The sequence below is a fragment of the Emys orbicularis genome, chromosome 2, assembly GCF_028017835.1.
Source record: "Emys orbicularis isolate rEmyOrb1 chromosome 2, rEmyOrb1.hap1, whole genome shotgun sequence".
Taxonomy (NCBI): Eukaryota; Metazoa; Chordata; order Testudines; family Emydidae; genus Emys; species Emys orbicularis.
This window is the reverse complement of record NC_088684.1, coordinates 199,197,651-199,225,265: the sequence shown is the minus strand read 5'-3', so window position 1 is coordinate 199,225,265 and position 27,615 is coordinate 199,197,651. Positions and strand designations below refer to the sequence as shown.

General features: G+C 39.7%; 1 protein-coding gene across 2 annotated transcripts in view; it reads right to left on the bottom strand.

Moving 5' to 3' along the window:
• The window catches only part of EGFR (epidermal growth factor receptor), a 66,802-nt gene that overhangs the window by 7,990 nt on the left and 31,197 nt on the right, over positions 1 to 27,615 (bottom strand). For both annotated transcript variants that reach the window (XM_065399481.1, XM_065399482.1), the window contains exons 14-21: positions 26,565 to 26,722; positions 20,343 to 20,378; positions 18,094 to 18,235; positions 15,988 to 16,110; positions 14,505 to 14,603; positions 8,309 to 8,494; positions 2,447 to 2,602; positions 1,536 to 1,611 (exon numbers count right to left, since the gene is read on the bottom strand). In XM_065399481.1, coding sequence (XP_065255553.1) covers positions 1,536 to 1,611; positions 2,447 to 2,602; positions 8,309 to 8,494; positions 14,505 to 14,603; positions 15,988 to 16,110; positions 18,094 to 18,235; positions 20,343 to 20,378; positions 26,565 to 26,722 — 976 coding nt within the window. The remainder of the gene's footprint in view (positions 1 to 1,535; positions 1,612 to 2,446; positions 2,603 to 8,308; positions 8,495 to 14,504; positions 14,604 to 15,987; positions 16,111 to 18,093; positions 18,236 to 20,342; positions 20,379 to 26,564; positions 26,723 to 27,615) is intronic.

Sequence of the window (27,615 nt, the reverse complement as noted above, 5' to 3'; positions counted from 1 at the left end):
CTGTTCATGGAGGAAGAAAATGTTCCATCTTACAGAAGTAGCTATTTTAATGAGGTCCGAGTTAACAAAACAAATTGAAATAATCAGGCCTTTTCTTTCTTTTTTTTAGGGTTTTACAGAAGGTAAAATCTCAATGTTCAACTCTACTTCATGACTTCACCTCTTCACAACAGAAAGGTATTAGGTTGCTAATTACTGATTCCAACCCACAAAGTGGTTTTTTTTTTTAAATAAAAGTTTTGTTATTGTTTTAAATAATCTCTTTGGAGGTAAAATAATATCTCCTCTCTTTGAAGGCTTTCTAAATTAACTGCAGCAAAATATTTTCTTTCAGCACATCACCTATTCCATGCTGTAGCCGTTACATGATGCTGTCCATTTGCATGGGCCCTAAAATAGGAATTTGGACGTGAAGAAAATGTATTTAAGTGGATTAATAGGAACATAGGAATTTCCATACTTGATCAGACCCAAGGTCTTTTTAGTCTACCAATCTCCAAGCACTTCACAGAAAGGTGAAAGAAACAGTGCTACAGCCGTTATGAAATTACCTGATCCCAGGGAAAATTTCTTCCTAAACCCCCTAAATTAGAGGTTGGCTTACTCCAGGAAGCGGGTATACAATGAATTCTCAGGTATGATCTCAGTAAAAAAACAATTAGTGTATATTCCTACATAAAGGAGATTGGTGTCCTAACAACCGGACTTTATGGAGTTTTAAATGACCATATAACACAATTTCCTTTTGAATCAAATATTGATTCAAACACCTATGGGCCAATGTAATGGGCATTCAAGCCCAAAATTCAGCCTACCTTAAACGTGCTATTTTCCGGGAAACGAATCTTTTACCTATTCAATTGCAATAGTCTCTGTATGTTTTAGTTCAAAGGCTATGAGTCTATCAACCTTTTAAATATATTCCCTATGGAATACTGTGAACTCTACTTAGTCACTGTGTCACTTGTTTGCTCATGGACTCAGGAAGTTAATTACTTCTAGCCATTGTCAGTTGGTGTAAATCAGCGTAGCTCCATTGAAGACAACAGATGCGCTGATTTACATCAGCTGACCATCTGGCCCAATTTACACAATCTGTCAATCTGCCACTATGGTTTTAGCTTTTAGGCTAGCTATGCTGACCTCCCGTTATCATGCTACTTTTTAGGGAGGTTGGTTACTTTTAACATTGTGCAGTTTGGGAAGTATACCTGCACAACTTCTCCAAAGAACATGCTCCTCCCTATCCCCCCAAAATGTGTATATATGTATAAAAACAATTTGACTTTCTCTCTTTCAAGGACAAAATCTCATTCCCTATTCAAATCAATGGGAATTTTGCTTCGTTAAGAAGCTCAAGATTTGGCCCATCATTAATATTTATTCTTCCCATCATTTTGGTATAAGACCCTGTTATAAGTATCATAAAAGGATAACTGAATTTCTGGAGAAAAATTGGCTGTGTAGTGTCCCTAACAAATCTTACAATTGTTCTCACCCATCTAAAATCATTACGATCACATTTTTAGACTTACCATAACTCCAGACATCACTTTGATGGGTGTAGATTCTGTGTAAAATGGACTCCAAAGCCATCCATTTGATAGGAACCTAGGAAGATCCAGTTAAGCCATAAGACACCTACCTCAAATCTAGGAGCAATACTGTTAGAACAACAGAGTTGTTTATATCAATAATTTGACCGTAGGCAGAAAATCTGAGATGTACAGCAAGCAACTTGAGTTTTACAGGGATCAATTATCATTGTTTTGATTTGTCACTCTGAGTCTGGGAACTTGGATAATATTTTGCTTTTTAGTACAAATATCTCTGATAACTCAGTTTTACAAAATTCTTAACAGTTGAACTTTTATAAGATTTTTTTTTTGTTTAAACATCTCATATCAGATCAGGGCACAAATCCAATCCCAGGCTGTACAGTGAAGACTGATCGGCGATCAGATGGTTTCCATTTATTCTCTCTGCAATATTCACAAGCAGCTTCTCTTTAATTTCTCATTAGAGCATATTCCCTCAAACTGGGGTGTTGAATGAGATCTGACAGGCCCTTCTTCATATATAAATATATAGTATTCCCTTTCTGTTCATAAACTACACATTATTTGGTATTGTCTACATGACAGAATTCAGACTTGCCCTTTTTTTAAAGTTCATCTTGGCTTTTCCCAGACATTATGGGTGGAGATTTTCAAAAGGGCTCATCATCGGCCTACCTCTGTTCTCACTGAAGTTACATGGGGCTAACTCTGCTTGCATTAAAGTCAATGGACTCACAATGGCTACAGTGGGAACAGAATTAAGCCAATGCTGAGCACTTTTGAAAATCCCACCCTGATTGTCTCATTTTTAAAATGAAGATTCATACACAAGTGCAAATATCTACATCCAATGAAACACATAAAGATGGTTCTCTGATACTTCTTACTTTGCCTCCTTCTGCATAGTACTCTTTTTCCTCAGCACCAAGCAGTTTTGCCAGTCCGAAGTCCGTGATCTTCACATGTTGAGGAGTCTTCACAAGGACATTCCTGGCAGCCAGATCACGGTGCACCAAGCGACGTTCTTCCAAGTAGCTCATTCCCTACAATATACGTATGACATGCAATTGGCATACTTCTCTCTCTCTACCACCCACACTCACTCTGTACAGGAGAGGGGAGGATAAAGGGTCAGATCTGCAGCGTGGGTAAATGGGCACAGCTTGACTGGGATCAAGCCCAAGAAATCTACATACAGGATGTTACTTTCTAACAATGGGCCAAATGCTGCTCTGTGCAACCCGACTGAGTTCAGTGTGACTCAGAGTAGAATTTGGCCACCATGTTAATATACATATGTCGATATATGTACAGGTTAACTTCACATATACTATAAATACATCATTAGACTCTTCTTCCAGTTCAATCAAAAACAAGTAATAATACCAAGCAGTTGATTCTCTGCCTCATCATGGCAGACCCTGTTTTGTAACTGGTAATACTCAGGCATACTGTCACAGAGATGATGGAAAACAACCAAACAAAAAACCCTATATTTTTATGTCTGAGTTCAATGACACAGCTCTTTTTCAGGTTCCCCTTGAAACAGTTTCAGTAACCCCTGTGACTAGAGAACACTTGACATACTATGTATGCTCTTTTTATACAATTTCCTCTTAGGGAAGAATAGGACATCTTTCTCCATATTGATTGTAAAGCTCTTTCAGGCAGATAAAAGGGTTAATAGTGCTGGTTTACTTTTGTTATGCCATGATCCTAACATCTATTTCTGACCGTGGAGCTTTCCCCCCTCACCCCTGTGTGTGTGAACTGCGTTAAAAGAGAGAAACATTCAGGTTGTTACGCTTCTTTCAAGATCCTTTTTAGGAACTACAATCATTCCCTGTTGTTGTTTTTTGAACAGTTAATACAGAAAGCACTTTCAGTCTACACACACAGCACGAAAAAGATCCTACTAATGTGATGACAAAGCATCTGGGGAGTCATTCTCTCCCCAGCTCCCACTCCCATTCTTGCCCCACCAGTAAGCTGGACCACCATCAAATCTTATAGTGAAGTTTCTAAGCAAAACTTCATCAATGTACTAAGGGCGGTTAATGTTGCCAAAATAAACCACCCCAGCAAACTGGCATAATGCCACTATGTAAGTTAATGTAATTGAATAAATTTAACTTTAATGAGCTGAGCTTTTGAAACAAAGAATCTTGAGCTATCAATAAAAAAACATCCTACATTGGAAAAATCATTTGATCTAGTCTGGAAGAAGAGAATTATCCTGCTAAATCAGTTTTGGTAAAGCGGTTCAAAGCAGCTGAGAGGCAAGGAATCAGTCTTAAATTAATTTACTTAAGATCCTGATCCTTCAAATACTTATGCACATGCTTAATGTTACACAGAAGACAATGGGCTGCTCATATATACAGTTAAACACATTCTTAACTGTGTGCAGGATCAGGATTTACATATTATAAACCAGAGGACTATAATACACTCTTAAAGCCACTCAACAACTTTTCTTCACACAAAATCATAAAAATGTGGGGCGGGAAGGGACCTTGAGAGGTCATCAAGTCCAGTTCCCTACACTGAGGCAGGGCCACGTAAACCTAGACCATCCTTGACAGGTGTTTGTCTAACCTGTTCATAAAAACATCCAATGATGGGGATTCCACGGCCTCTCTTGGAAGCCTATTCCAGTGCAGTGCTTAACTATCCTTATAGTTAGAAGGTTTTTCTTAATATCTAAACTACATCTCCCTTGCTGCAGATTAAGCCCATTACTTCTTGTCTTGCCTTCAGTGCACATGAAGAACAATTGATCATTGACCTCTTTATAACAGTCCTCAATATATCTGAAGACCATCATCAGGTCCCCCCCATCAGTCTTTCTTCTCAAGACTAAACATGCCCAGATTTTTTTTTTAACCTTTCCTCATAGGTCAGGTTTTTTAAACCTTTTATCATTTTTATTGTTCTCCTCTGGACTCTTTCCATTTTGTCCACATCTTTTCTAAAGTGTAGCATCCAGAATTGGCACAGTACTCCAGCTGAGGCCTCAACAAGGCCAAGTAGAGCTGGACAATTACCTTCCATATCACACTCCTATTAACACATCCCAGAATGATATTCGCCTTTTTCACAGCTGCATCACATTGCTGACTGATATTCAATTTGTGAACCACTATAAGCCCCAGATCCTTTTTCAGCATACCACCACCTAGCCAGTTATTCCCCATTTTGTATTCATTGAGTTTAAAGGCGGTCTTCAAAACCCTTTTATCTGAAAGCTAGTCATTCTGTACACTAATGAAATATATGAGCCATAACGTATATTAAAAAATGATTTCAAAGGCACAGGAAGAGAAACAAAAATAAACTGTGAAAGGGTCCATAAGGGAGCTTGTTTCCTGCTTGTTAGTTAAGAGAGATGAACAGATTTGCTAGGATTTACAGAAAAAACAACAGTGTGGGTTTTTAAAGAAGCAGATCATGTCCAAAAATTGGACAAGATTTATGGATGTAGTAACAAAGCAAATGTTGATAGGAGAAATGATAAACATTATTTATGTGGATTTTAAGAAGAGCATTTAGTAAAGAACCACACAAAAGACTATGGTAGATGGTCAGTTAGTAGCTGTGAAGATGGGAGTTGCTCTGAGTTGGAGGGTAAACTGGCATGAAAATCAAACAGAAGCTAACAATTGTGAATGGTAACAGTTCAGTTGCGCAGAAGAGTGTAACTAATGAGATGTCACAATTTTAGGACCAATTTTGTCCCCTGAGAAATTAATAATGGGGAAGATGGGAAATGTAGTGAGGAGATAAAATCTCCAAAAGTGGCAAAATCAGGAAGGTGCTGTAATCAGTTTAAAATTAGACAGACTAGAAACAGGGGCGGTTTGCATGATACACTGAATAAAGTTTATTTACTGTATTGTGTTCAGTACACTACAAAAGTCTTAGAGGGAAAAGGAGCTGTGTAGTTTGTGGATACATCTCTGAAGTCTTCAGTACGTTTATCAAAAGCAAACCATAGCAGGCAAACTTGGAATGTGTACAAGGTCTCAAGGGATTAAAAATAAGTAAGTGTGCAATGTGTTCTGGTTAATTTAAAAATAGGTATTACAGAAATGAATATAATGCAACCAGAGGGTTACAGGGACCTGAGCATCTTAGAGATTGTTAGTATCATTAAGAAAGATAACAGAAACTACATCTATTGCTCCCTCCCTTTAGCTCCCCCCACCAACCTCTTCCTAATGACTACGGTGATGAGATAGCAACTGTGAAAAAACAGGATGGGGGTGGGGGGTAATAGGCGCCTATATAAGAAAAAGTCCCCCAAAACGGGACTGTCCCTATAAAAACGGGACATCTGGTCACCCTACTAATGACCCATGTTGTAATGGTATTTTAAAATGAGATAACTGTTTTTCATCCTCCTGCACCTTAAAATGGCTAAAGGGATTTTTCTCCAGCTTTCCAAAAAAGTCACCTTGGAACTGGCCCAAACACAGAAATAGTCAGTCCACAAGGGGGATGCTTCACTTAGTGACTGAAAATGGGATGTTAGAATAGGAACTATTCTACCACCTTAATAATGGGTACACGTCGTAACTGCTGTAATACAGGGATTTAGAAAAAGAAGATGGAAAGGTTATGTGCTTCCCAAGCTCCCTATCATTCTTCTTCCCTCTGCCCCACTCTAGACATTCAACCACTATTTTCCTCCCAGGACAAATCCTTCTATAAAGAAAGGAAAATGCTGACTTAGATTCCAACAAAATTACCCACAGCTACCTCAGGATAAGGCCTATTTTGCCCCTCATTGTCTTCTTTTGCATGAGCTACAGTAGCTTAGTTTTATTTACTTAGTTATTTAATCAGGTCTGTAAATCTGCATTACATGGGACAGAATAATTTATGAAGATAACTCTATTTAAAGAACATCCCAGGACTGACTGTAAGATCATTACTTAGCATATGCCATCAATAAATGATGACAATTAGCCAATACATCTTGTTGGCTAATGATTTTCCTTGTAAACAACATTACTTTAATTTCTAGTGATCCATTGTGTGCTCTGTGCAGTCCCAATTCATGCTTATACAAAGCTGAAATGTTGAGTTACTCTACTATGCGCCGATTTTATATGTTGAGTTGCTCTATTATGCACTGATTTTATATTAACTGTAACTCCAGCTATTTTCTCAACATTCTTTGGAATAATTGGGTTAATAATATACAAATGCATGATAAATGGGTACGTGAATATACAGTCGGTGCTGTAAATGACCCACTATGAAATGTTAACACAGCAGATGCAAGCTTCTACTGGTTAGGGAGATTACTGATGCTGCTGGTTTTTTCCTTTGTAAGCACAGGGAATCTCCAAGTTACTGTTTTTCCTTCTGCTAATTTGGGCAGTCTTTCCTGTCTTTATCCACAGACATCTCTCTTGTCCCTCCCACACTAATTACGTTTTTCAAGGTGTACACCAAAGCTACAGAGGCAGCATATTGACATTGTACAGTTTAAATGAAAATGTCAGAGCAACAGGGTTTCAATCAAATTACAGAAATGTCAAGGTAAACAAAGTTTGAACAGGTTGTTCAAATGTGACACCTTGCAAATGGCTATGATCACTGAATATTAAAAAATGTTAAGCAACCTCATGCTTGTGAGAGGTGTAGCATGGACTGCACAGGAAAAAGACCTTCTCTGTTTATACAAAGAAAAGAGAGAGCCTAGGTAGGAGCAGTGCAATATCCCCTACACTGCCCTGCCATGGTGGCACAGCCCTAAAATGGAGGATTACTTCTAAGGGCTAGAGAATATCATTTAGTCTCCATGCTGCCTTTCCTCCTTTGTCTCTGTGCTGAATCTGACATGTCAATTTGTGCCAAATGTGATAGTGATTTTGTTATATGGATACACGTCCACTGGAACTGGGCTAAGTACACCTCTACCTCGATATAACGCTACCCGATATAACACGAATTCGAATATAACGCGGAAAAGCAGTGTTCTGGGAGGGGGGGGGCTGAGCACTCCGGTGGATCAAAGCAAGTTCAATATAACGCGGTTTCACCTATAACGCGGTAAGATTTTTTGGCTCCCGAGGACAGCGTTATATCGAGGTAGAGGTATATACCAACTTATTGCACACATGCTACAGAAGAACCACCTAGTGGCACTGTCTTTTGGTCATAAACAACCAGCATCAGAATGAGCTGGTGTTTTAGTAGCAAAAGGCTCTGCATTTGATCACCATTCCTCTGCAGTTAGCAAAATCAGGGCATTAATCTCCAACACAGAAGAGATTTTACCATCACATTTGCCCTGCGACACATGCGACACAGCATGACAGAAATAGCATTTTGTAATGAACCATTTATGGATTATTGGGGGAGTAGCATGGTATCGCACAGGACTGACAGTGAAGAACTGCCACGTTCTAATCCCTCCTGCTGCCACTGATTCACTGCATCACGTTTGGGCAAGTCATTCAATTGCAATCTGTGCAACTTTCATCATTTGTCCAGTGGTGATAACCCTGCTCTATGCAGGAATGTTCTGAGGATCAGTTAATATTTACACAATGGTTTGAAAATCTAAAGCACTACACAAATGAAAAGTGTTGTTATCTTTAGTATCAAGTACAACAAGCCTTTCTATCCTCAGGTAAAATACAAAGACCTAGAGGATAGCTAGATTACATACTTTCAGATCTCTTGCTTTCGGTTATGATCAGAGTTTTGGATGGATTGTGCTGCCAGTCATTTACCTTTGCAATCTGCACACACCAGTTGAGAAGGTACTGGGAGCCAATGTTGTCCTTGTGCTCTCGAATGTAGTCAAGGAGGCAGCCATAAGGCATAAGCTGTGTGATAAGCTGGACGGTAGAAGTAAGGCAGATTCCCAGCAAGCGGCACACATGGGGATTGTCAACGCTAGCCATCACATAAGCTTCCTGATCAGAAAAAGAGAAGACATCCTGAAACAGTCCCTCATGTATGACAGAAATATTAGGATGCAAAAGGCAGTAGTAAAAATAAAACAAACAAACAAAAATCTGGCATTTTCCTGATTACTGAACCTTTTTGTAAAATGTTGGGTCTCTAATGCATATTTTCCACTGCACTGAGAGGTCCTGATTCTGAATGTTAAGACATCATTTAAAATGGCACCAGGGCCACCCATTTTCCTGGTTCTTGTATACCAAGCAGTGTGTTCAGTGCAAACTTCCAGAGACAAAAACCTAACAGGACTTAAAATTTCAAATTTTATGGGAGCTGCTAGGTGCCCAGCATTTTTGAAAATCAGGAAACATATTTAGCAGCCTAAATGAGGATTTAGGAGCCTAATTTTAAGCAACCATTTTTGAAAGTCTTGGCCCTGACTGGTAAAGCTTTTTTTATGTGTTATGGCAATGTGAGCAATATAATGAAGGTGTTTATAATGCATTTTTATACAGTTGGGAGCCAGGATGAAATCAACCTTCCATCAGAACAGCCTTGTAATTAGATAGAACTTTAGGGCCTGATTTTCAAAAACGTGTGAGCGAATGTTCACCTACCATGCGCATTCATTAACACAATCATGCCAAAAATAAATATCTATCAAGGTTTTGTGCACGCAATGGCCAGTTATGGCATTCCATTATTAACTTCCAGTGTAGGTTTTTTCCCCCTTCTCACTCCTGACTTTAGAGCATCTTTGGGTCTGGTTTTTAAACAGGGACTTCCATTTTTTGCAGGCTAGTTTTCACACTCACTGTGAACTGCAAGCACAAAGTTATGCACTCAAAAATGGAGGCCCTATGGAAAAATCAGGTTTAATGTTTAGCCATCATATTTTTACTTGTTTTTGTTCCTGATCTACAGGATATTGCTTTTGGTTATTCTTTTTATGACACAAAGTTAATACAGAACTAAGTGGGAAATTTTCCATGTAGTGAACTTTTAGGTCAGCATTTAAATCCGCATCTGGAATGACATCAGACACCCTTGACAGATGGCAGCCCAAAACAAGCATGCAAGCAAACAAAGTCGAGACACTTCTGTGGTGGAGGTAGAAAATGTTCTGCTCTTTAGAAAGGCTTAAGAAATGCAATATGATAGCAGTTTAATCATCATCTAACAGGCTTTTAACATATGTCACCTAGTTGTGAGGCTGGCAGGGGGCTATTGTTAGAAGCACATTTATGCAATGACGTTAAAAAAATCTGAAATCCATGAGCAATATTTTCCTCTGCCACTGCACTGTTATTTCACATTGCCAGCCTAAGGATGATACGTATTACTGACACATGATATTTATTACATGATACTGAGGTAATGATGTTGAGAGGTCTGCTTTGAGGGATAACTCTGTTTTTTGTTTGACACATAACCCACCCTCATGATGCCCTTTACAAAGGGTTCCTGGACAGAAGGATCACAGAAGATTACTATAGAACTGGATAAAGAATGATCACCTTACTACAAAATACTGAAACTAACCTATAGAATTCTAGTTGAAGGATATAATTGCCAATTAAATTCTACATGGTTTAAAAATTAGAAGAAAAGCATGTCATTCTCTACTAAATTATACAGGTTTTCAGATTAATTTATATAGAACCTCTTGGTTCAATGCCTCACACATTCTATAAGATGATTCCACATGAACAGAGGCCTAATTATGTTCATCCCAATGGTCTTAAAAACCATGTAAGCACAGCAATAAAGAAAGTCTGTTTCTTGTACTGTTTCCTGTTTAGTCTCAGATCCATATTGAATTCGTTTTAGCTGAATGAAAAATCTGCAAACTCAGAGCTGTTCTCACTGCCCATCTGCTTCACAGCCTACAAGGAGCAGACCTCAAGGCTGGGAAATTGGGAACTGAATGTGTGGAGTGGGTGTATGGGCCACACGGAGTATGGAGTTCTTCCAGGATTTGACACTGCCTATTAAATCTGATACTGCAAAGTAAAATAGGCCATAGCCTCTTTGAAGAATCATTGAACTTATAATGGAACCATTGTGCAGTCACAGGTCTCTTTAAATATTTTACTAAATTAAAGCAAGTCTTTGTTTCAATTATTTATCTTGGAAATCTCTGAGGTACGCTCTGACCTGCTCCAACTATGCTTGGTATTTCGTAACAAATCTCCTGAATTAGCCCTGCCCTAATAAAGCCAACGGGAGTTGTGGCTGGAGAATAAACTGAATATGAACAAATGCTGTTTTACATGCTGAATACCTAGCCATTCTTCTTACAGAAAGTGGCTAATTAATTAGCCACTATCTCCAAGGGATCAGTGACCTTGGAGAGTTGTTCAGTAAAATCTTTTTGAAGTTCTGTTTATTTCTCTGTCTCTCTGCTTCCAACGCTTTGTATCTTTTCTTTTCCTGTGAAATGTGGAATGAATTCCATCAACTAAGTCATCGAAAAAGTAAACAGTGCTAAAAATGGTAAGAGCCGCTTGCTAAGAATCCTACTTCAATGGGAAAAAGAAAAAAAGATCATGTGGCGATATCTGAACTTTGTTTAAAAAAAATAGTACTTTGATATCTCAGAAGAGCACACATGCCACAATCTACTGTCTTGCTATGGGAATAGCTTGATCTGCTGAACGCAGAGGCAATCATTTTGGCTTATTAATTAACCCTTCCTTCGCTCTACATGAATTTAGTACAATTAGGTCCAAGGCAGCTTTTGTCAAGTTTGTATTATTTTCTCCATAACAGTTTACATCAGCTTTTTAATGTCCTTTTTATTTCTGTTATTAAGTAAGGTTAAAAATGTTCCACGAGGAGGAATATCAGTGAGTTTTCCTTTTGCCATAGGTTTTCCTGAAGCAGGGAGTTGATAGTATGGTTGCATCCTTTGTTTGTGTCTGCCTGTTAGAGGGCAGATACATGGACGGTGTTTGTGAATACATAGCCAGCTTTTAGTAAAACAACTTAAATCAGCAGGAATTTTGTTTGACATATTGGTCCTGAAAGTAACCACCTTTTCTTTTGTATTTCAACTGTATATGTATAAAATGATGTGCCATATCAATACACTAAAATATATATGAAATAGAAAGTTTTTCTAGGATGAAATGAGGATTCAAAAGTGCTTTATTGTAAGTGGCCCATAGCTAAGGTTGCACAATACCTCCCCATTGTGAGACTATGTTTTCAGTTGCTTATCATTTTGCCAAACTTTAACCATTTAGGCTGAAATTTTCCAGGCCGGGTGTCAGTCTCAGGCTGATTTTTGTTGTTGTTGTTGTTGTTGATGAAAGTTTCAGCTAAAATAGTTCAGTCACTTCTGAGACTGAGGGTAGGGAAAAATATAGTGTTTTGCCCACGTTAAAAAAAAAAAATGCTTGCAACCATTTCATTGAGAAGCTCTAGCACCTCCATGCTTTTGGGGCAGGATCTTGAAATTTGGCAGGGGGATTGCCATGGTGCCAGGGAAATGCCTTTTGCCATTCCCATGAACATTTCCCCAAATTACCCAAGTGACAAGCTTCTGCGAAATCACAGTTTGCGCATGCTCAGTAGAGACTTGTTAAGAGTTTGTAAGCTAAAATCTCGGGAGTGTCCAGTTGTAGTGAACATGCTCATCCTCTCACAGCTATGTATGTGCTGACCAGACTGTGCATACACCAGTCCCACTGAGCTACTGAGCGTGCTCCAGCCCAGGGCTGCAGGGGCTTAGTAGGACTCATGCAAATAGTATGTGATCATGTAATTCAGTGATATTCAGACTGCGGCTCTCGAGCTGCAAGTGGCTCTTTAATGCGTCTCCAGTGGCTCTTTGCAGCAAGTGATACGTGATTTAATTATTAACCAATCTAAGGTATTAACAAATCAGAAGGCTTTTACTATGTTATTAACCAATTAAGTTATCAACTTGCACTGAGTTATTGAACTTATTTGCTGTGAGATATATAAACTAAATATTTCCCCAGTCTTTTGGGTAATGTTGATTGCTAATTTGGCTCCTGAACCACTGAGGTTTGAGTATCACTGATGTAATTAAAGATTGTACCATAAAATGCATACACACACAGGGGTTGAATAAGCAACCTTTATACTGGCATCTCCTAACCTTTGCTTGTGTTTGCAAGCTTCAGGTTCTTTTAATAGAACTTTTCTTGGATGACATAAAGTGTATGTGTATATATGCACACAAGTTAGGCTCAAACAGCAAAGTTCAGATTTGCCTCAATACCAGATTGTTCCCTAAGCTCAAAGATCCCTGGATCTGGGTTTATAGTTCATCCATGTAAATATATGCATATTTTATCACTCACGGATATTTACAGCATATGCATACATATTTTTTTTCTACAATATGTATACCGTGATCTCCAAGCAAGGGGCAGTACATTGTTGGGCGGCCCTTGGAGCAGCCCTGGGAGGCAGACTATGACTCAGAATCACACTCCATCTCCCGTTTCCCCCTGGCTCAGTGTGGGAGGTACCCTGTACCAGATCTTAACCTTGTGCAATGTATCTCCCCTTCCAGGCTGGTGTAGATAGTGCCTGGGGCTTGGGAAGGGGTCCAGACACAGACCAACGCTACCTGTGAGTCACTGAGTGTCTGTCTTGTCCAAGCATATTAGAAGTGGAATTCATACGAGTTTTTTTTCCCCTTTGTAATTATGGGCTAGATCCAAGAAACAAAATAAAATCCAACTGGCTTCTGTGGTCCCTGGATTTGTTCACAAGGCCAGATGATTTTTCACAGTTTCCGTGGCACATGAGCCAGACAGATTTTTTTTTTAAACATTTCATTTAGTCCTATGTAACCATGCATTTAAATCTATGATACTCTGAAATATCAGGGTCCAAAGAGCATTAGTGATCATTATTATTGTTATAATTTGTATTACCATAGCACGTAGGAGCCCCAGTCACATACCTGGACCCTGCTATGCTAGGCGCTGTACAAATACAGAACAAAGAGATGGTCTCTGCCTTAAGCTCACTGTCTAACATGCCCCTTAGCACCAAATCAAGGTCCCTGTGCACAATGTTAGTTAATGATCTATGCACAAAGAGGTCCATGGGAGGTAAAGGGAATGCAATGGTACCCACAGACCAACCACACACAGAGTGGCTGCAGGATTTGGCTGGCCTGGTTAAGGATGCGCCAGTTGTCAATAAATGTTGATTTTTTAATGGTGACTACTGTATCTCAAAACCACACTTTTGAGGGGATGCACAGCAGGCACAGAGTGGAATTATTAGCCTAAAATACTGTCATCTTCATTCCATTTTAAAATACCATCAACTATTCTGCTGCTAGTAAAATAGCTTAACATTGTTTAGAGCTAGATCCCGTAACTTCTGTAAAGCCCTGAGGAGTTGGGAGAGCAATTGGAGAGATTGTGTCACACTATTATCTTTGTCCAGTCTTATTTGAAACATCTCAAGTGATTGGGCTTCCACACTTTCTCTTAGCAGATTGTTCCATTGTCTAATAGATATCACTGTTAGAATGTTTTAATGGATAATCAGTCTTAATGTGATATTTTAAAATTTCATGTCATTATTGCTTGTACCATTCCAAGGTAGGATTTTCAAAAAGCGCTCTGCTTTTGGTCTAACTCTGCCCCATAGAAGTCAATGGTAAACCCCCCACTGACTACAATAAGAGCAGATGGGTCTCCTACTGAGTTCAGTGGGAGCAGGGTTAGAGAGCTCTGCAACTTCTCACCATTTACCTACATGTATACACCCTTCAAGTATTTGTATACAATTATCTTGGTCTTTTCTCCACACCAGCTCACTATATCTGGCAATAGGAAACCCTGATTTGAAAATCAGTCCTTCAAGGCTAAAGATGCCTTGTGCACTCGATATAAATGCAAAGCAAATGTCATCAATGTCATCAATGCTACAGGTATTCTGGGAACAATCTTCCTCTCGTTTTTCCTCCCATTAAGACAACCATCAGCAAAGATTTAATAGTACCAAATAAAGATGAAAACTCACATCAAGTATTTCCTTGTTGGCTTTTGGGGAGGTAGCCTCTCTCAATTCCTTAATAGCAACAGGAATTTTAACCTTCTCTCCTTCCGGAATCCAGAGCCCCTATAAAAGAAGAAGAAAGGTTACCTAGGTCCTTAACCCAGTGATTCACTATTGCTGAGGTAATTGCAAATGCATGTTTTTACATTTATATGTATGATGTTTTCAGACCAGACTGAAACATTCTAAGCAACAATTAGGGGAGGCTAAGCAGGCAGCAAAGGAGGTATATAGCAGTCACTCTCTCTGGGTAGACTCCTGTTAATGGAGTGACATCTGTCTCAATCTCTTGGGCCTGATTTTCAAAAACATGCATGTGCAATTACCTTGAGTCACATGTGCAATGAGCCCAGAAGATGCATAAATGGCAATATGTGTGCACCAATTAGTGCTAACAATCACGGCAATTGTACACGCAAGTTGGACACAACTGGACATTACTAGTCTTTGCTGAACTCGTTTTTCACTGTGTTGATTATTGTGTCACTTCTAATTTATAAGCTGCTGAATGATGGGAATCAGGGTTTTCTCACGTGAAACTAAATTTCAGCCAGCCTGCTCCAAGGGTTACACAATAATCCAATCCTTTATATATATTATGAGAAGTAAATTCATGTCAGAATGGTTTCTTGTTCATTGTCTATTGCATTACATAATCATTTAGGCAGAGGGGTATTTGGGGTCAAAAGGGCAAATCTTCAAAAGCACACAAGGGATTTGCGCTCCTAAATTTCTTAGGCACATTTGAAAATCTGCCCCCAAGTATCTAAACTTAAAATTTGATAAGTAAATCTATATTTTACATTTCAGTACCAAATGGTGTAAAACAACCCTGAAGCTTCCTCACTGAGAAATCTTTTAGAGAGATACTCTCTAGAGAAGGAAGAATAATGGGAGTGTGGAGGGGGAGGGAAATCATTCTGCACAACGATACAATAGAAAGGCTCCAGTTGCTTTTCTGTAACCCTGTGGGGTTCTTTTGACCCAATAAAAGTGATCCACAAATAAAAAGAGAAGATAAAAAAAATAAAAATAAAAAAATAAAAATTTTGCTTAGCACAGTAGACTGAGTTGGCCATACTTTGATTTCTCTTCTTAATATTTTAACATCCCAAAGAAAGTATTTCTGGCAGTGGTACTTTTTTAAATAGACACATCGGCTCCATATTCAGCTGTATGGCTCTCATAAGAGCTTATGAAAAACTTCTTGTGTGTTCTCTCTCTCTCTCTCTCTCACACACACACACACACACACACACACACACACACACACACACACACACACACACACACACTCATTCACACATCTACTTTACCTGGCCCAAGCTAAAGATGATTTGAAAATAACTCAAAAAAACCCCATGACTATGTTTTCAGCTTCCAATGCATACACTGTTTAGATGGCTTTGTGTGCGTGTGTGTGGTGAGAAAAACATGGTGGTCTTACCTTATAAACAGTACCAAAAGCTCCAGAGCCTAGAACTTTGACCTTTTTAAATTCTGTTTCCTTTAGAATCCTCAGAAGAGCTTGGTTTGGCGCCTCGCCACTTGGTGTTAGAGGTTCAACGAGCTATTGTGTACAAAGGAATTGGACTTTAGAAAGATATACTGTAGAGGAGGAAGGCAAGCAGCACACAACTATTGAAACTGAGCAAAAACTGTTGGCAATAATGTAAATTTTGTCCCACATGAAGTATACATGGGGTAAATTCTGCTCTGACTTACAGCTATGAAAATCTAGAGTATCTCCAGAGTTCATGACTTCAGTGGAGTTACTCCAGATTTACACCTGTATAAATGAGACAAGAATGAAGTCCATGGAATTATTACACCAGACTGATGTAGCATAAGTGAGAGCAGAATGTGACCTTGGCATGGTAACTAAAATTTTAAAAGAAAGTGGAGAGATGTTATTGTTCATTTTAGGATGTAAAATTTATACCCTTAAAACATGCACATAATGCTGACCAGTTTAATTAAAGATTTGTTTCTAAAAATAAGTCAGAAGTTAACTATCTACATTTTAAAAGGTTACACTGTGGTCACCCTGAAACTTTGTAGCTTTGCCTTGCTTAACTAGATGAATTTACTATGGTATTAGAAGTAGTTTCTATGCTTAGTATAGGGAATTACTGCAAATGCTAAGGTAAGATTATCTAGTTATCCAGGCTAAAAAGGGGGTTTTAAGTTGACTAATAGATTTTATTTATTTGATTTGAATTTTGTTGCAGTATTTTTTCTAAGGAAACAACAAATGAGAAATTAGGCGCTTTCCTAATATTTAAAGTCCTCTTTTACTACCGTCTTGTTGTGTCCTTCTCCTGAATAGCTTTCCTAACTGGAAGCCCACATTGAGCCTGGATACAGATCTGTTTTCTGCATGCCAGCCATTTTCCTGTTTCAGTTAACGATTTTCATATTAAGGAGTACAAAATGTATAATGTGAACCAAACACAATATGTGCTATAACATTACAACTGTAGAATATGGAGGCTCTTAAAAGGTTGCTAGGTAATGTAGCAAAAAGTAGGGCAGCTTCAGGACTTTTATCACTTGATTTTGCAAAGCTAGCGAGGGAAACAGGGTGTTCAGTAGAACTGTGAATACAATTTGCTAGTAGCTTATTAAAACTGAATTGGAAGGAGAAAGGGAAGAGTCGTACCTGATTTGTTTTGATCCTGGATAATGCATTTTGGTGTTTCACATGTAAAATACCCAGAGGATAATACTATAACCCATATGAAGTCTATACCATGCAGTGTATAAAGTTTAGTACAAGAAGCATGAAAGCCCAGTTCTCATCCAGCATGGTGAACACATTGTCTTGCAACGGCTTTAAGGGAGATTTCTACATTCAGGCTGATATTGTTGTCCATGTGGAGTGGTTGGTACGAGTAATCTCTCAGGTTATCACTCCCTGCACTGAACATACTGTAGCCAATAGTATAATAAAAGACTTCTGTTTTCACTATTGTTAAGCTCAAGTTTAGCGAGCAATAGTATTCCAAAAAAAGACATGAATGGAACAGGGGCAACTGAAGGCAGCGTTGGCTTTGAAACTGAAACTCAGCCCATAAAGTTCTGTTCATGATGTGTGCCCCAGAACAGAATCCAGCTTAGCGTCCCAGAGCTGTGTTGGCTCTGCAGCATTAACAGGAGTAATGAGTAGTAAAAACAGCCATTAAAAAATCCCTTATTTTTGTCACTAGAGTAAGCAGATCATAACAGGGTAGTATTTTCAAAAGCACCTAAGTGACTCAGCAGCCTAATTTCCAATGACTTTCAGTGGAAATTAGGCACCTAACTCACCTATGAGCTATTGCAATTTTTACCCACCAAGATAAGATCTGAGATTAAGTAATATGGTGTCATATTTACATAGTCACTTTTCCGAGTAGAACTGCAGATAACATGTTATCCAAACACCAGATAATATTGTACTTTATGTTTGTATTAGGGTGAGGTCAGGGCCTAATAAAACAGCTCTTTCTGAGACTCTGTGGCACATCAATAAAGTTGGTCAATATATTTAGAAACTGTTTATAGTACGTACCTCCCTTTCCTGAAGCAGCCTGCGCAATGTACGCTTTCTAACAATGTGACGTCTGCGCATGTAAAGGCCTATGACCAAGGCTATCACAACCAAACAAAGGATACTTCCAACAACACCAGCTGCAATGGATGGGATTTTGGAGCTAGAAGACAAAAAAGGGGAAAGAGGTCTGTTTTGGTATAACAAATGGTGTATTTTCAATACAGCATTCCATGTTAGAAACATGATCAATTGAAGGCTTCAGGCTTCAGATCAGTTTTGATCTACCTACATTCAAGCAACATGGGTGTCAATAGTCTGAAGTTTTTCATTCAGTGTTTTTGGGGTTTTATATAGAGCTGGTTGTTTGTTTTTTTTAAACTTCAAAATGGCTTCAGTTGCAGGTTTGAAATAGAACAGTTTATATAGGGATACCATACGTCCGGGTTTCCCCGGACATGTCCAGCTTTTCGCTCTTTAAATAGCCGTCCAGGGGGGATTTCTAAAAATCTAAAAATGTCCGGGATTTCCCCCAGGTCGGCTATTTAAAGAGCGAAAAGCGGCTGACAGGGCGGCCGAGCGCCGCTCACATTGGGCAGCAGCGGCCAGAGCCCCTCCTCCACTTCCCCCCTCCTCCACAGCCTTACCACGCCGCCCGACAGCGCTGGGGGGGTGGGGCTGTGCACCTGTGCGGAACGCAGCGGTGGGGCTGGCAGCGGCGGCCAGAGCCCCTCCTCCGCTTCCCCCCTCCTCCACAGCCTCAGCACGCTGCTTGGGCAGGGCGGAGCCAGACACCTGCTCTAAGCCGAGCGGCACGGTAAGGGGGCTGGGGAGTTGGAGAAGGGGGGCGGTCAGGGGACAGGGAGCGGGGGGGGGGGTTAGATGGGTCGGGAGTTCTGGGGGGGCTGTTAGGGGGGCAGGGGTGTGGAGAGGGGTCGAGGCAGGCAGGGAGCAGGGGGATTGGATGGGTTGGGAGTTCTGGGGGTCCTGTCAGGGGGCGGGGAGCACTTGGATAGGGCATGGGAGTCCTGGGGGGTCTGTCTGGGGCCGGGGGTGTGAATATGGGGTGAGGGTGTGGATAAGGGTCGGGGCAGTCAGGGGACAGGTAGGGTCCTAGGGGGGCAGTTAGGGTGGGGGGTTCTCAGGAGGGGGCAGTCAGGGGATAAGAAGCAGGGAGGCTTAGATAGGGGGTGGGGTTCTGGAGGGCAGTTAGGAGCAGGGGTCCCAGGAGGGGGCAGTCAGGGGACAAGGAGCGGGGGGGGGGTTGGAGGTTCTGAGGGGGGCAGTCAGGGGGTGGGAAGTGGGAGGGAGTGGATGGGGGGGGCAGGGTGGGGGCGGGGCTAGAGCAGGGCTCCCCCTCTCCCCCCAGTGTCCTCTTTTTTGATTGTGGAAATATGGCAAACCTAAGTTTATATTTTTTTCCAAATGCTTTCATTAAACCTTTATGGAAACCATTTTTGAACATTTTCTTTGACTGAAAACAGGGGTTCAAGAACATTTTCAATAAAAATTTAGAGTAAATGTGGTGAAAAATGTGAAATTTTGAAAAAAAAAAAAGCCAACAGTTTTGCATTAAATTTTTTATTAAAAAGAAAGGCCATTCTTCAATGAAAAAAACTTCATTTGAAAATTTTTGACCTTGTCTTCTGGAGGTATATATGTATTTAATCTCTTGATTCCTTTTTTCCAGCCTTTTATTGTTCAGGATTTTATAAGTAATTGAGACCCTAAAGTATGCTTTGGTCTTAATCAGCCAAATTAATATTTTTCTCATGTTAATCTAGGATTGGTGAACCATTGTAATGGTCTCTTTATATTCTGTATATCACTATCTGCTCAAATAGTTTTAAAACCATTTTGAAGAGACACTGTATGGTAAGCACCACATTGGATGGTGATAGTTACTTACTCTGAATTACTTACTCTTTCTGTTTGTCTTGATGATTTTAAAACAGTTCTTTCAATACAAAATAAGAACAGAATTTTGCTTTCAGATTCTCACAAAGGATCTTACCTTAGAAACCATGCACTTGAAGTACACAGATCTCTCACTGACAGCAACAAGAGTCCCATACATCTAGGCCCTCAGCTAGCGAAGCACTAAAGCACTCGAGTAGTCTCATTGGCTTCAACAGGACTATTCACATGCTTAAAGTTAAGGACATGCTTCACTGAATCAGGGCACTACTATGCAGTGTCCAGCACAAAAATGTAAATATGGATATGTTCTTCCCAACTATATCATTAATTGTGATGAATGCAATAATTACCCCAATGGACAGCCTTCAAGACCTGGTCCTTTGCACCTGTAAAAAACGATAATTACAAATATATATTAGCACTAGCACCTACTCTGGAATAACTGTATTGTCATTCACAACTTACCTTTTTAAAAAGCTGTCAGAATATTAACTTTCTGATTAATAATTATAAAACTTTTGGGGAGTGTTATTTTGAAAGCTTTGCTGCAGAATCAGGGTCCACAGGCTAAGGTGTGCTGTATATTCAGTTGAAAGGACAATTTATGAATGTCTGCCTATGAACGTGGACCATGCACCACGGATCCCCAGCTTCTTTTTTCCCCCAATACCTCTGCAGTCTCTACAAGTGCTGCTTTATTCAACAACTTCAAAAGAACTGACTTGTTCATCCCTACCCTGGGGGTGCACAAAACAACTGATCACAAAGAATTGTTTGGTGGCCTGTGTGAAAGAAGCTAGTGATCTTGCTCTGAGTGGGCAAATGTTCACTGCAACAGGCTGGCCCTTTTGTTAACAGGGCGGCAAGGACTGAATACGTCTGGAGACAGAACAACCTTTCACTAGGGGAGATCCTTCATACAAGGCATGGGCCTATGAGGAAAAGCTTGCATTGCTGCTTACCACACTGTAGGGCACCTGTTTTATGGATCAGTAAAGGACGTCAGTGTCCAGGTCTTCTAGTCTAATGAAAAATATCACTAGCAGACACATCTCTTCATCAGTGAATAGTATGGTATTTGGTTGCACTATTCTACCACTGGGTGCACCATCCATATAAGAATCTATGATATTTTTCATTGAGGGTCTAGCATCAGGTTTTGCTGACACTGAGTAAATTTGTACTCGAATGTATATTATGTATACGATATTATGTAGAATCTTCCCAGGAATCAGTCATTTCACCCTCTGTATTAGTGTAAATGCACACCACCATCCAGATGCCTTAAATTCATTTTGGCAGACAGCATATAATGAACACCCCAGCTACAGTTTGAAGATGAAAATACAGTGACTGCATATTCCAACTGGAAGTGCCAGAGTATGAGATAAACAGAACATTCTCAAGTACTGCTGAGTGGTAAGATGTGTGCGCCTCCTGGGAATTGTGGTCCTTGTGGTATCTACCAAGGAGAGGACAGCACTGCAGAAACAATCACATCATTTCTGAAAAATGGAGCCGAGCAAGGAGAAGAGTCCAGTCTGGGGCTTCTGCCTCCCTCTCTTACCGAAAATACATCATCTCAAAGCAGACACAGAGTAGGTCAAGCAGGGGATAAGGAGTAAGCCAGGGCCAGGAATGCAGTTCTGAATTCCATTAGTAGGAAAAATGAGTCTGAGCCATTTTAAAATGGCAGGTGGAGATGGAGAATTTATTCCATAAATTATTCTAGGCCCTTGGGGGGCCTACTGCTCATTTTCTTGGATCTATCTTTGTTATTCTAATCTTTCCTTGTGTTTTCAGTGCTAACACAGTGCAACAGGGCTCAGAGTCTGAAAGGTTCAGTGAGTGCATTGAGCTCCCATAGAAGAATTTGCATCTTGGTGTCCAGAACACACTTCAGGTATTTTGCACATTGGTTCCTGAAGCCTGAGTGTGCAACTTTGCCAATGTCCTTCATCTGGTTATGGTTTTCTTTGCACAGGGCTTCTCCTTTAGGTCAGCTGGCTAGAATATTTGCCTAGGATGCAAGCTCTAGTCCCACCACCCTCTAACACCGCTAAATGAATGGAAGGGAAAAGGTGTACAACACCCTCTTCTGGTATAGCTGTGCAAATAAAACCTTATTTCAGGCCACCAGTATAACCTCTTCAAGGGCATTTCTTTTACAAAATTCCAATTTCCATGCTCCCTTCATTCTGAGCAATTCTCCAGATGGTTTCTGTCTCAAAAGAAGATGTATTATTCTCAACAAAGGAAATGCTCCCTTAATGCCCATAGTCTGAAAGATTAGATTAGAAACTAGAGGCTGAAAAAAGGGTGTAGATTTTCATTTGTGGTCTTTAGTATGGATCTCCATAAAAATCCATCAATGTGAAGGGTACCAAGATAAAGTTAAAAGATGCTTGGGGAGAAAAATGATGGATCAGATTGTGCTTTTCAAATCCCATGTGATTTTCTGATTCATTTCACAAGTCAAAGGAGAAGCAAAGTACATAACAAATATCCACCCAAGGCTAAATATAACCATCTTTCTTAAAGTGGAATTTTATGATGACTCCTAACATAAGTAAGCTATGTTTTATGGAATCTAAAATATCACTTTTTTTCCATTCTTGAATTATTTTTCCTCTACTTCTTACAGAAACTAAAATGAGAAATGTGACCTTGTATTATAAACTGTCTGGGGATCTTAAGTATATATTAGCCTGAACCTAATGGTGAGTGTACTCTGAAATCTCTCTCTGCTATCCACTTATTGTAAAATTAGAGCAGCATACAGCCCCTGAAACAATTCTATCCTGGTGCTATCTGGAACTTTTTCATCTGTTTACATAAATATTAATTGTCTCGGTGCAGATACAACTGATTATTTCCCAGTTCCATCAAGATTTTAAACAACTTTCTCCTGAACCCACTGTTTCTAATTTGATGTAATATAGCCAGGTTGTTTTGATTTATGGCCTTTCAGAGGAGACTCAGACTGTAACAGCACAGGTTACCTCACAGTCATAAATGAAATGGGAAACCATTGGGCTTTTTTTAAAGCCTTAAAAGACCTTTCCTCTCTCCTTTCTTTTTCATTAACCTTCTAAATGACAGGCAAATATGTCCCACACATGCAATGGCTGCAAAAATTCTTCCTGGATATTTAACATGAATGATCTCAGAATATATAAGTCAGTGGTTAATAAATTTGTAGGGAGGCTCTATCAGTGATGAAGCCCAGAACGATTAATTATACTTCTGCCTCTCTCTTTGTAGTTCTTACTGCACTACCACACCAGTTGGAATGAAATTTACTTGTAGTATCCTGGGAAAACAATTAGGGAAATTCAAATCACTCATGTTTGAGAGATTAATCTTGTTAATGTGTTTCATTAGTTGCTGGAAGTATGACCTGGGTAATTCCAGGGCTTTGGAGTAGTTACTCTCTCTTTAAATGGAGTGTACTTTCTCAGCTGTACTTGGAGAGAGAGACAGAGAGAGTTAGTGCAGAAAAATCCCCAAGCTATTAGAGAGGGAGGTGGAAGAGAAAGAGCCATTTGGGCTGAAAAAGTGATGGATGCATTTTTCTGTTTGCCTTATGAAAAGTTGAAAAAGAAGTGAAATCCTCAACAGCAAGTATAAAGAAAGAGAGAACTGGTGAGTACACAAACCCAGAGCAAAATGGGGAACTTATGCCAAAGCCTGGAGAATGGGCTGCCTCTTGCTATGTATTTGGGCAGCTATTGCGTCCTGGTCTCAATTGGGACCTCTAGGAGCTACTGTAATACAAATAAACAACAACTGCAAACTTACCCCACATCTTACTCAAATCAGAGATGAATTTGAATTTTAGTCTTCATTCACTGCTTTACTATGTCATATGGTGGAAAACATTGAACCTTTTTTTGATATTAGAATAATCTTGCCCCACTACACATTCCTCCTCCATGGCTCTGCCATCTTAAACCTCTCTACTGCTCAAGCCAGCGGAAAAGTTGACATCCCTGGTGAAATTCAAACTGCTTAAAACTCTGTGCTGAGGCATAAACAGTGCACAACAAGCTGTTACAGAACTGACAGCTACATCCAGATTCAGCAACTTGTATTGTATTGATGTATTGTTGTTGAACAATGTATTGTTCATTTGACTTCAGTTTTCTATCTTTCTAGCAGAACCACACAGTTAAAAGCTTTGTTTAGACATGGTTAGCCATTGTTCTACTAAAGCTATCAGCTAAAGTGGGCTGTAATACTTTTGTCTAATTTTGGTTGCTGGGTTTAGTGTGCGGGTGCTGGGTGGTATTGGTGGCCTGTGACATACAAGAGGTCAGCCTAGATGATAGAATGGCTCTGTGACTCTATGCTTTCACATGGGCAATCATGTAACAATGACACTGGTTTACTATGGCCAAGTTTCTATCAATGGGAACTAATGGTAATGGTTACTTGGAGTGTCATTTTTCAATGAAGAACATTCATTGTATGATTGAAAAGCACAAACAACCTTTGTCTGCAATCATGATAAAACACAGGGAAATCATCAATCCATATGACGTAATCTGAAAAACACTGCACTGAATTTCATGAAGACTTGAAACACACCAGGTGACTTAGGGCAGTGTTTCTCAATGACCAATCCATAGACTGGCGCCAGTCCCTGAGATCTCTCTGACAGTTTAAGAAGGCAGTAAGCTGATCCCCGATATCAAAAAGGTTGAGAAACACTGGCTTCAGGCGTGTCTATATTGGGAAAAAGCCCACAGTACCTAGTGCACAGTAATTCCCCATGTGGACACTGTTACTGTGCATTAAGAGTGCTTTGTGTGCCTGAACTTAGTGCATTTTGAAAGTTACATGGGGAGCTAGTGTGGAATAGCTAGTGCACTTTACTTGCACACCCTAGCTCACTGCGCACTAACTTCTCCTTGTAGACAAGCCCTTAGCTTTGTCGGAGAAAAACAGAGTTCTCACTCTCAGGTTGGGTGCAGCAAGTCAGATACTTTATTATCTCTAGCAATTGTGTGGAGGGAGAGAGCTAAACAGGTCTCTCTTCAGGTAAACAATTACAGCAAGCATTTATACCTTTTGTTACATACAATAATGAGCAACAGCTGCATTTTGTTTATACATAGGTCATCCTGATATTTTATTTTTCTCACCTCTATTTAGACTATAGTCTACATTCCATACTTATCTAACACAAGGTCGCAACAACTTCTCACGCAGTTCTTTCCCACTCGCCTCACACAATCCTCGATTCTACAAATCTCGCATTATTAGGGTTACAGCTAGCCTGACTCTTGCTCACAGAGGGGACTGTTTGCATTGAAATCCCCTTCAAATCCCTGTCAGTTCTTTCTCTACTTCCACAGCTTCCAGTCATCTATGAAGTGATAGTGTAGCCTATTTAACCTCCTCCTTTCTTTCTCTCCATGAATGTACGGGTTTGTGCCTTGTCAAAAGCAGGCTCTGTTTTTCAAGGCTTGGCAGGGAGGTAGCTGAATACATGAGGAGGACATGAGACTTGGGCCAAATGGCAATCTGAGCCTGGGAGTGCAGTGTATAAATCTTCTCTTAGTTAACTTAGGTGAGCATTTGAGGTAAGATTTCTACTACTATAGAGGAAAAGCCCCTTGGGGAAAAACACCAATGAGAGAGCATTCCTTGAAACCAATGCAGGACAAGAGTCAAATTTCAAACCCCGTCCCTCTTTCTGTGCATCTAATGTAAGCGCACAAATGCAAGTGTATGAGGGGACCCCATTATAGATGAAAACTTCACTGTGTCTCTGAACTATGCTAGTGCCTTGGACAGTCCATGGCTGTAACACAAAATGGAACTGTGTTTGCAGCCAGGCCCTGTCACACAGTTGTACTGATAGGGCAGACAAGCCCTAAATTCCAACCCAGGTGAAATTGCCTTGTTCTGTACACTCTCCCTGAAGCTCTGGTATGGGCCACTGATGGAGACAGGATACTGGGCAAGATGGACCACACTCTGACTCAGTATGGCAGCTCGGATGTTCTTAGCATATGAAAAGAGAGGAACCTCTGGGAAGCATTAAAATGCAGTGTATGCTTGAGACAATCTGTTGGTGTTTTGCTCCAAAAAAATCAAAGTCACAATGAGATACATGAGCAGCCACTCATACTATTACATTCATCTTAAAGGCATGGGACATTCTTAGTACTCTTGTGAGAAACACGTTTATAAATGATCTCACAGTCCACCAGATGTCACTATTGCTCCAGACAAATACAGCCGACAAAGCATTCAACTGGTGGGGAAAAAAGTGAATCATAACATAGGAAACTTGTAAAATTCCAGAAAGTCTAATTTTAAAAATAACCTTGTTTTAAGTCTGCTAAACCATTTTCTCCACTTTTTTTGCCTTTCCTGCAGACTTGAAGCACTACAGAACTTTACCTATTCCAAACTCAGCAGCACTTTGCTTACATTACCTGCAAATTCATAACCTCTTTAGTTTTCTATTTTTTTCAAATGGATGACTTTACAGTAAGAAAAATCACAAGGAAGAAATACTTTACTCCTTCCACTTCTGTGTAAGCAAGTATTTTACTTACCCACGGGTACAATTCAGATGGCAGAGCTGACACACTGAATTTTCATCTGCGTATTTCCAGACTAAGGTATCATTTTCACCCAGAATTCCAGCAGGGCAGGATTTAACACAGTGAGGGCCATCTATATAGTGGGCACACTTTATGCAGTTGTCCGGACCCTGAATAAAGAGCAAGAAATTGTTGTCTGTAATAGATTTGCCCAAGCCATATATTGGCATATGCAAGAAAAGCCTCAGAAGATAAATAAATGCATGTTTGATCATTTGAAATTCTAAACATGATTCAATGTTTTATCCTAGTTTATTATCCTATTATTGTACTACATGAAATGCTTGCAAAATTTTAATCCTTTTGTATAATATGCTGGGTGAGATACAGCACCTGATGTTAAATGAAATAAATCTCTCTCTGGGTATCAATGCTGAGGTATGATTCCTGCTATTCTGTAATTTTCCTATTTTCTGTCCTAATAAAAACTTACATTTTTGGTTTAATACTGTGAATAAAGATGCTCTGAGAGCAAATAAGTTTAAAATCAAAGGGCCTGATCCTCATTGAATGTAAATCCCCATTACTCTATTGAAATCAGTGGAGCTATATCAATTTATACCAGATGAGGATCTGACTCATAAAACTTTTTCATTCTCTGTATAATCTAAGAGAACATTTTTTTCTTCTACTCTGAAGCAGAAAGAGAAACTGGGTGAAAATAGAAAAGCCCATCAAATTTCTAATCTGAAGTGCTTTTAGCTAAAGTTTAGATGAATTGCTCTGGCCATTATCTGAAATAATGTTGTTTTTACTGAGATTGTGGCAGGACCCAAAATGATCTAGGTACTCTCTAAACAGAGGAACAAGTAGTCCCAGGCAAAATTGCCTTTTCTGAAGCAAAAGCTGGAAGTGTTGTGTTCATGACAATCAGAAGGAATCAGCTGTGTTCATGACAATCAGTATGTCAGCAGCATATAACTTTTTAGTTTTATGATGCCAGTAAGCAATTAATCACAAACATGAAGAGACTATTCTAACTTTAAAAGAGAAACTTCCTTGA